Below are 10,579 nucleotides of genomic sequence, written 5' to 3'. Positions count from 1 at the left end.
CTCTTGATTCTCCTGTACCAGCACTTCTTGCATACTCTTCCTCTTACACTTGCCTCTTCTCCATCAACGCTTCTTGCAGTGACTCTGCCTCTTCCTCTTACACTTGCCTCTTCTCCATCAACACTTCTTGCGGTGACCCTGCCTCTTCCTCTTCATCTTACACTTGCATCTTCTCCATCAACACTTCTTGCGGTGACTTTGCCTCTTCCTCTTACACTTGCCTCTTCTCCATCAACACTTCTTGCAGTGACTCTACCTTTTCCTCTCCCTTGTCCAGCAGTACTTGCACTTCCTCTTCCTCTGCTTCCCCTGCCTCTGACACTCAAGCTAGCAGCAGTGGCTGTAGTTGACCTGTTTGTTGGCATAGCTTCCCTTGCTGCCACAACAAAAGAGCTCTCCTCAGGAAAAGGTTCAAGTGACATGTTTACTGAGGCATGAGCATCTGCCTGCAAAAGTCTAGTTAGATGTTGTCAGTTCATAGAATTTACAAAAACAATATTTAGTGTACCTCTTGGCCCATCCTATATATCATGCTATCCATTTGATTCATTGGATCAAGGATTGGGTTTGCCTCATGTGGGATTATATTCTGCAAATTTAGAAGAAGATGACTGAGTACAGGATGTATCAACATTGACAAGTAACAAGAAGCATACCTGCAGAATGTCTAGGTCATCATAATCTTCTAAAAGTACATCTTCCCCATCTTGCTCTTCTTCTTGTTGCTGAGCCCATCTCAGGTGGCCTTTCTTGTTATGATCTTGTAACATCCCAAAATTTCAAACCTTTACATGAGCATTGCATTCATAAACATCATGCCACAATTGCATGTTTGAATTCAAATTTTGAATCACAAAAGGCTTTAAGAGATTTTGATTACACCCCTGTAACCTTTGGATTTTCAAACCAATAAGGTTGATGTATAAAAAGGGTTTAATGCATATATAAGCTATCCCATAATTTTTGGTTAATTATTTGGAGTTGAAAAAGTATTTTATTCAAACAGATATATAGCCCTAAAGGCATTTATAGGGCAAATGTATTTTTACATATTTTATTTTGAAGAGAAACTACTTCTAAAAGTTGTATCTTGGTAGAACATGATTTTACAAATTTTCTGAAATTTGTTTGGACCAATTTGGAGTTCAAACACAAAAGATATCAAAGAAATGGGAAAAACAGAAAAAGAAAAGGCCTAAAAGAAAAAAAAAAAGGTAAACCGGACCGGCCCGGCCAAAATGGGCCGAACCGGCCTAGTCCAACCGCGCCCGACCGGCCCAGACCGCCCGGTCCGCGCGCGCACGCCCGCAGTCGCTGACAGGTGGGGTCCACCTGTCAGCTGCGTCTTCCCCGAAGGAAAGCGCCGCCGGTCACGCGCGCGATTTTTGGCCGCCGTCCCCGCGCGCCCGCCGCCGCAATCTCCTCCTCCGGCCTTTCATTTTCACGCCCGAGCACGCCTTTATAACCCCCGCGACCTCCTCTCTCTTTCCCCCTTGTTTCCCCATCCAATCGCGCCGCCAGGCTGGCCCGATTTCTCGCCGGAACCCGACCGCCGCCCGCCCGTCTTCGTCCTCGGCGCCGACCCCTCCGTCCCCGACCGTCCCCGTGCCGCGCCGCGCCTCCCCGTGTCTTCCCCGTCGCGCCCACGTCGCCGGAGCGTCCCCGCGCCGCCGCGCCCATGCCCGCGCCGCTGTCCGCCGACCGCACCGCCCGCTCGTCCCGTCCTAGGCGCCGACCCACGCCGCCCGAGCCCCCGCCGACCGCGGCCCCGTCTCCGCCGTGCCGCGCCGTCATCGCCCGTCACTTCCCCGTCGCGCCCCGACGCCGGAGCACTCCCGCGCCGCCCCGCCCGCGCCGCGCCGCCGCCGGTTTCCGTCGCCGGAACCCTAACCCGCCGGTGAGCTTCCCCCGATCGATCTCGTCCGTCCATCCATCTCCAACGGTGTAGATTAAATCGTCCTTATTCATTTAAACCGAACCGGTACCAACGAATAGGAATGCGCCACGTGGCACCCGAGTTATAAAATAAAAATGTAATTTTATTTCCCCGGATTAATTAAAAGGCATTTTTGCAGATAGGCCCCTGTAACTTCAAATGATCACAACTTTAAATCTGTTTGGCCAAATTTAGTGATCCACACCCTTTTGGAATCCTTAGGAAATGTAGAATCTTTTGGCACTGTCCAAATTCAAATTTGAATATTTGAATCACATTCAAATTACAGATTAGGGTTTTATGCCATTTAAATCATAACTAATTATTTAAGAGTCCTTTTTGAATGAAACCAGTGCCCAAAATTTTGTTTTAATGTCCTCTGTCCAATGGGGCAGAGAAATAAATATTTTGAATTAAGTTGTTTTGCAGATGCAAATAAAACCTCATTTTAGGTTTTAAAACCTAGCTTTTGCTTTTGCTTAAAAACCCTAATTACATGTGTTTAATTCTCAAGGCATTGGATCAGCAGATCACCCAAATAAAATAAACCAAACTCATGTCACATGTTTTGCATTGCATCATGACATACATATTCTTTTGCTTGTGTGGTGTGTTTATGTATGTGTATGTTTGCCTGATTGTATAGTTTTCTCGGAGAGCGAACTGTGTGACTGTGAAGGGTGTTTGAACTCCAACTACTATCAAGGCAAGTTCACTTTGATCATTCACCTATTACTTTATTATGCACTAGATTTTATTAGTTGCATTGTTAGGATTATTATTGTATCTATGCTAGCTATGATCGGTCCTACTAGTATTGGATACCTTTGTCATGACCCTCACCACCAATTGCCATCGTAGTAGTAAAATGCTATGCTATGATAATATACGAGGGTGGTATTATTACAAATATGATACTATTGAATTATAATATGATTTTCCTAGTGTATGGCAAAACAAGTAATTCAATGAATCGTCCTGGGTGGGCTGCTTTGAGTTTTTGGATGTCGTGACGTTAGGTCCATTTCTATGGGGCCCGCTGAGTTGTCTCTCCGTGTGATTCGGGAGCGTCCATGGTCGTCTCCCCGTGCGATTCGGGGAGCGCCTGCGTCACAATGTGGGATGCCACCCGGGATAACCAGAGACTGGACTAGTTTCCTGTTTAGTAGCTTCCAGTACAACCACATGGTATTATGGGCTCTGCCAGGATGGATGTAAGAAATATGAACCTGGATCCGAGGTGACATCGGTATGTAGCAGTGTAGGTTGGAACGCGTCCCTCAGGTGGTTTGGGGGAATATGTTCTGAAAATTCCTGTGATCGATGCCGTTGCTACTCTACCCTGAGGACAGCAAGGGATTAACACGTCGATTTCTTGTGGGTAAAGTGTACCACCTCTCGAGAGTGTCAAACTAAGTACTTAGCCGTGTCCCCGGTTACGGACAATTCTGAGCAACTAGATATTGGAGCTGTAAGGAAAGTATCACTCATTCTAATTTCCTAATAAAATGAATGGTTTGAACTGGGTAGGAGCATTGACGTTTCTACTCAATGTGCCTAGGTTAATAGGAGCATTGGTGTTTCTACCCCGTGTCCAATAGAATTCAAAGCTATTTATCTAAAAATGATAGGATTTGAATAATGATGTTTTTATGCAAATTAGCCAAACCCCACCAAGCCAAACTATGCATGTACTTGATAGGTCCTTTATAACTCTAGTGAGCTTGCCAATACATTCAAATGTATTGACCATGTAGTGACTGCAATTAACAATGCAGGTGGATCCGACGATGAGTGAGGTTCGTCGTTTTGTCATGGGTCATGTGCTTACATTCCAACATGCTCTCACCTTGGAGTAGTGTGGCCCTTATGTTCTACCATTTTTCCGCTGCAGTTTTGAAACATTGTTTTATGATGATAAAACAGTATTTGTTTTAGGCTGACCCCAGAGGTCATGCGAGGTTGTAAGTACTATTAAATTCTGGATGATGCGATGTAATAAAGTACTTTGACCTTTGCTTCTGTGTATTACATCATGAAACTGTGTGTGCTAGTGAGTCGATCCAGGAACTAGCACAGTAAGCACAGAGATCGAACCCTTGGTGAAGGGGGATCGCTTCAGATCTGCCTTTCCACATATGGAACAGTGCATAGTCAGGCCATGTCTTGTAATATATTTGGCACCATTTTTCTTCTTGTCATCTGGTGCTTTTTTCTGTTCTTCTTAGACCTACCCATTACTTTTGTGTACAGTGGAGGGTGAACTCTTATTGCATTTGTTTTCTCCCAAAATGCCCTGCCTCTAAGAGGAACCAGGTTGTGACCATATGCCTCAAGATATGTTTCAATCTTGTAGTAGCTATGCACTAGAGAGTCAGCATCAATCCTTGCCTCCCTGCAACATGCAATGGCATGATGGCATGGTATGCCACTGAGCTGTCACCTTTTGCAGTCACAAGTTCTTACATTCATATCAACAATATACTCTCTCTCCATCTCATGTGATCTGACATGATACAACCCGCCACCAGCATAAAGGACAAAGGCATTGGCACTCCAATCAGTGTTCTTGTCAAGTTTTTTCTGAATTTTTGGATAGATAGTCCCACACCATTTCTCTGCTTCCTTTCTTTTGGATTGAATCCTTTGCACCAATTTATAGAAGATAGTCTCTAACATGGATAATGCTGGCATCTCCCTTGCCTCTAAGATGTAGCTGAAATAAAATGATAATTTCATAAGTTGGAATGATAAGCACTAGCTGATAAGCAAAAACTGTTAACTAGACAAAACTTGATATTAAAAGCTGAATTCAAATTTTAAGTTCACCTATTGAACACTTCACAGTGATTGTTTAATAACATATCACACTTTGAAAACTCCTTGAAGAATGCCCTGATCCATGTATTTGGTACAAGCTTCTCAACCCAATGGTAATCTTCTTCATTATGAGCATTCATTCTATCTGAATTTTCTCTCCACTTTGTGATATTAGTTGATCTTGCAATGGACCATAGATCATTTTTCAGTAGTTCACCTTTATGGCATGCTCTCTGAAAATTTTGGTAAAGATGCCTAACACAACGTCTATGCTCTGCATCAGGCCACACTGACTCCACTGCATTTATAAGCCCCCTGAAATTAAGTAAAAATCAATTAGAACTTGCACTTCCTCTTTCTCGACTGCACAATACATCTCAAGATAATTAGAGACATAAGTTGATGCATACTTTTTGTTTGTCACTCATTATATTTGGTCTTGATATGGCATCCATCAACACAGATGAATGGCCTACAGCCTTTCAGGAAACCCCTTTTAATAGCATCATATGACCAGTAAAGAGTTGACAAGTGCTCCTTGGAGGCTCACCTTCAACACCTTCTACATGATTGGTTGACAACAAGAACTTGGATCCTGGATTTGCCCTTCTCAGTTCTTGGCCATAGTCTCATAATAGACTAAACTGAGCATCCTCGTCACCATGAATTTGCCTCAATGCTTCCCTTCTTGCCCTGCCTAGCTTCCACCTATTAGGGACCATTTTGTATTTCCTCTGAACTTTATCAGCAAATCCAGCTTCTTATTTTCTCTAAATTCTTGTATGAAACTCTCTGTCAGGAATTTTCCAGTGAGAGTTTTTACATCCCATGATTTCTGGCAGGTATGTCTTCCATTGTAAGTCCTTATGATGAAACCATCACTTTTGTTGTCAATGGTGTCTTTCATGTACCAGGTGCACCCAGGCTTGCATATTGTCTCCAATCTCCTTGTTTCATTCCTAAGCTTCTCAAGCTTGACTCTGTTTTTCACACTATAGGATGCTAAAGCTTTCCTTAGCTCCTTCACATCATTGAATACCAAGCCAACTTTAAAAACTGGATTCTCCATGTCTGCTGAAGCATTAAAAGATTTGAATTTTCCTTTCAGGTGTTCCTCTTCTTCCTTGTTCATATTCAGTTTCATGTCTTCTAAAGCTACATCATCTTCCAAATCTTCCACCTCTTCTTGCTCATTATGGTCATTCACATCTTTTTCCACATTATCAACAAAGAGATCATCATCTCCATCCATAACATCATAATCACTGTCCACAAAATTTGAATCAGTGTCAGAATCTTCTAGTTCCTCTACCTCTTCTTCCTCTACATGATCATCTTCCATCTAAACATGATCATCTTCCATCTGTACATGAACATGATCAGCTTCCTTGCTTCCTTGAGATGCCTTGCTAGCTTCTTCTGCTGCCTTGCTAGTCATCTTCCTTGGGCTAATAACAAGTGGCAAACTTGGTCCTCCACCACCCCAGATGATATCTTCTCTAAATGTCTTCAGAAAGTTTCTATGATCAGTGATTGGATACGTGTTCTTCTTCTCCTTTGCAGCATTGATCATCTCAACTATGCCTGCATCATCCTCAATGCACTGAAGAGCACCTGCTTGGTTTATTTCCATCCCTGGCCTCAACCAATAAACATGAAGGAGCCCATCCATCCCATATCCCAACTGTTTCAAACACTCCTCTATCCATAACAAAGACCAAGTCTCACAACAACAATTGTCAAAGGCATCTACTTGGGGTCCCAAGTAATCTAGGTTGTCTCCAAAACCAACAAAAAGCCCACCATGCTCAATTGTACAAGCAAACATGTCTCCACCAGGTTCTACATTATGAAAAAATTGGGGGAAACATTATTATTTTAGTCAATTTCAGTTAACAGCAAACTAAATTTCAGTCAATTTCAGTTAACAGCAAACTAAATTTCAATAAAATTCAGTTAACAACAAACTACTACCAGCAAATTGCTAGGGTTTTACAGCTGCAACTAAAATGAATCAATTGGGGAAACATTATGATCTTAGAACATCTAGTATCCATGAAAAAACTAGAGATGTACATATCTAAATAATCCGCCAAAATCCCCAATTAATTCCACTTGAACAAATCGTCTCCAAGGGCGAGAGTCTCTAAACATTATGACCTAACATCTCGATAACAAATGCGCCATCAACCATTCCGTCGGTTTTTAGCTAGATTTTGACCTAACCCTTAAACTGATAAGCCCTACCGAAAACCCATCTCTAAACCCCAAGAATACCGAGAAGATGGCCAGAAATCTAACAAACGAGTCAACCGATCTTATCGTACTCAGCCGCCCCAGAGCCCCAGTACCGGCGGCATCATGTCGTCTCGCAGCCGCGGAGGAGATGGCTGATCGCCCGCACCGGCGTCGTCGAGGCGGCAACGAAGAGACCGGGGAGACGAAGCGGTTAGGAAAGAGGGTTGATGCGCCTGTGTGTGCTGTGGACCTACCTGTAAAATGAGAAGAACTCGGGGGCCTTTTTGCTAAACGGACAAGCTCGCCAGACGGACGGGCGAGATGAAGCCACGTCTCCAGTAGATTGGACTTTTTTGCTCCCACGTCTCAAGTTTTAGGACTAGTACACCCCAATTTTCAAGAACTTGGACTAAATTGCTCCCACGTCTCAAGTATTTGTACTGCCAGTGTATTTACCTCTTCTATTATAATCGGGCTCTTTCTTCATATCAATCGCATAAACTGGGCACGTACATCACCGATCCACAGAAAAATGGAAAAACGAGATGCGCATCAATCACTTAATTGGTGACTTGAAAAGTTTCTGTCATCTGCAGACTAGAGAAACAAACACGATAGTCCAGCATAAGACCCCGAAGCATATATCCACGTCGCCGATCAAGACTCAAAGCAACAACAACAACAGTCAAGTCAACAGAGCGTTCTCTCAAATCAATCACTTGGAGTTGGAGAAGAGCACGTCCATGTCCTCGAGGCTCCGGCCCCGGGTCTCGGGCAGCCGGAGGAACACGAACACGCAAGCCGTGGCCGCCAAGCCAGCGTAAAGCAAGAAGCAGCCAGGCATGGAGATCCACCCGGCCAGGCTCAGGAAGCTCATGGTGACGGCCCCGCAGGTGACCCTGTTGGCCGCCATGCCGAGGCTGGACCCCTGCGCACGCAGCCGGAGCGGCATGATCTCCGCCGACACCGTCGACGGCAGCGACCCGAAGCCGCACGAGAAGAATGCCACCGCCACCAGCGTGAACCCCACGCACATGGACACTGACAATGAAGAATCGCCGGAGCCGGGGACGACGAAGGAAAGCGTGAGCGCGAGGGCGGTGAGGGACGCGGCGACGCCGGCGCTGCTGAGGAGGAGCAGCGGGCGGCGGCCGACGCGGTCGGAGAAGAGGGAGACGACGCCGATGAAGCACGTCTTGACGACGCCGATGGCCACCGTGGCGCCCAGGATACTTTCATTGGAGCTCATCCCAGCTTTTTTAAACATGACCGGGCTGTAGAGCAGGATCGCGTCGACGCCGGCGGCTTGCTGGAGGAAGTTGAGCCCGATTACGCAGACAAGGGCACGCTTCACCGTGGGCGTCGGCCGAAGCACGAGCTCCTTCCACACGTTAGAGTTAGTGCTAGACGACGACCGAGAAGATTCTGAAGGTTTCGGGATGGTCTCGGAGAAGGCGACGGCCTGCTTGATCTCGTCCAGCCGGAGCTCGGCCTCGGTGGCCGTGTCGGAGACGCGTAAAAGGACGGCACGTGCGTCGGACTCACGGCCCCGCATAGCCAGCCACCGCGGCGACTCCGGCATGACGGCTAGCACGGCGACCGCCAGGAGCACCGGTGGGAGCACCCCGATGCCGAACATGACACGCCACCCGAGCCTGACCGGCAGCCCCGCCAGCGCCCAGTTGGACACGTAGCTCAACAAAATCCCCACGTTCACAAATATCTACAACAACAACAAAAAAGCTTTGTCAATTCTCGCTCCGTTACTAAATTTTTGTCGTGGTTTTAGTCCAGTACGGATTAACTATTACGTCGAGGAGGGAGGAGAGGACACCGCGGGCGGAGGCTGGGGAGATCTCGGCGTTGTAGACGGGGGCGACGACGAGCGCGAAGCCGACGCCGAGGGAGGTGACGAAGCGTGCGGCCAGGAGCGCTGCGTAGGAGCCTCCCAGGGACATGGCGAGGGCGCCGGCCATGAGGAAGGCGTTGGCGAGGACGAGCATGCCCCGGCGGCCCAGGAGGTCGGCGGCCGGGCCGGCGGCGAGGATGGAGGCCAGCATGAAGACGTTCATGGAGCCCGACAGCACCTCCACCTGCTCGTCCGTCAGACCCAGGTCCTCCCTGATGAACAGCTGCGCCCCGCTCATCAGCGCCAGGTCTGCAAAAATTAAGAGCACAGCTCAGAGACTGAGAACTGAGACAGAGGATGCATGCGTCAATGGCGCAGGCGTGATTAGGAGCAGATCGAGACTTAGGTGTCGACGTACTGTAGCCCATGAGGATGGTGGTCATGGAGGCCAGCGTGGCGCAGGCGAAGGCGTACATGTTGCGGCGGGGCTTCTTCGTCTTCTCCGTTTCCGGTGAGTCGATGAGCGGCGCCGTCGTGGCTGATTCATCGGCGTGCGCCATGGCTTTGGCTTCTTGGCTTGCGGGTGAACCTAGCAGAGAAGTATACTGTCGTAGGGTCCTCTAGCTTGAAATGTTTTGGGCCGTCGCCTGTCGATTTGGCACTTGAAACACACACTCCAGCTAGAATGGATCTTTTTAAGATTCCCCGGGTTTGAATGGTACTCCGTAGTAAGAAAATATCTTGTTAGGATGGGTGTAATGGCACCGCTAAATGACAGAAGTCATTATTGGAAGAAGGAAAAAGGAAGAGAATGACAGAGACCACACTTAATTCCTTACTAAATGCATCGGCGTGTACTATGTTAGAGTCTTTTACAGCTGCTGCTCAACGGTACTAAGATTTAAGGAGTTGTTGCCAAACCTCGTTCGAAGAACTTCTGAATTTAACAAGTTGTTCCATTCAAAATTCATGCCCTCCAAATTAACAGCCCCAGAGTACTTTTTTTTTCTATCCATCCTTTCCAAACAGGCAAAACCTACAAATAAAGAAACGCACCTTTTTATTTGCTGCATATATGTATTTTACCATGTATACTTTTCACTGTGGAAAATCTTGCGTTAATTTTGTGACGGATGACTGACCCGTGTGTTTCTTAGATAGATAGATCTGCACGATTGATCTGCCGAAAGTGATCGATCGAGATCCGAATAAGCATGTGTGGCTGCTAATTACTTGTGTGTGTTCTTGGCTGATGCACGCATGCAAGGACACGGATGGAGTTAAATTTGCTTGTCCAGTAGCTGATGCGAGCATGATGGAAACGACAAGAGATTAACACCAAGCACGAGCGCGCTGTGCTGGCAACAAAAAAGATGCCGGATATAATGCCCAGGCCCCAGGGTTTGATTCTCGTAGCGCATCCCATCGATCTCGAGGCGTGCGAGGACAAATTGTGCTGTGCATTTTTTCCTTCTTGGATCGAGACCAGTTGATTCAGACATTCTAATTTGAGCCTGCTGCTGCTTTTGCCGGTGCGTGCGTCGGCTAAGCTGAAGATGACAGACAGACTCCACTCACCTCAAGCCCCAGTGTCTGACATGTGGGACCAAGGCTTGTGGCTCAATTGATCTGCTGAACCTCAAGTCTACTCTGCAAAATCCTGGAAAAAAGATGGATGAAGGACGGAGTTCTACTTCTGTTAGACAAGTTTACAGGAGAGCAGCAAACTAAGAGCA

General features: G+C 46.8%; 1 protein-coding gene across 1 annotated transcript; it reads right to left on the bottom strand.

Annotated features, from left to right (window-relative positions):
- Nucleotides 1–7,456: 7,456 nt before the first annotated feature.
- Nucleotides 7,457–9,617, bottom strand: LOC100843897 (polyol transporter 5). The gene is made up of 3 exons (XM_010239207.3): nt 9,262–9,617; nt 8,806–9,152; nt 7,457–8,717 (listed from the first exon to the last, which is right to left on the bottom strand). Exons 1-3 carry the CDS (start codon nt 9,401–9,403, stop codon nt 7,710–7,712), a joined length of 1,497 nt encoding a protein of 498 aa, XP_010237509.1. The 5' UTR covers nt 9,404–9,617; the 3' UTR covers nt 7,457–7,709.
- Nucleotides 9,618–10,579: the final 962 nt, after the last annotated feature.

Source organism: Brachypodium distachyon, chromosome 4, assembly GCF_000005505.3.
Source record: "Brachypodium distachyon strain Bd21 chromosome 4, Brachypodium_distachyon_v3.0, whole genome shotgun sequence".
NCBI lineage: Eukaryota > Viridiplantae > Streptophyta > Magnoliopsida > Poales > Poaceae > Brachypodium > Brachypodium distachyon.
The sequence above is the reverse complement of the archived record's forward strand: the minus strand, read 5'-3'. Positions and strand labels throughout refer to the sequence as shown.

Bases quoted from the DNA above. Each gene is read 5' to 3' on its own strand.
- LOC100843897 (XM_010239207.3), bottom strand. From the start codon at position 9,403: ATGGCGCACGCCGATGAATCAGCCACGACGGCGCCGCTCATCGACTCA. The intron at 9,153-9,261 runs GTACGTCGACAC...TAATTTTTGCAG, and splicing joins CACCATCCTCATGGGCTACA to ACCTGGCGCTGATGAGCGGG. The intron at 8,718-8,805 runs GTAATAGTTAAT...TTGTTGTTGTAG, and splicing joins TCCTCTCCTCCCTCCTCGAC to ATATTTGTGAACGTGGGGAT.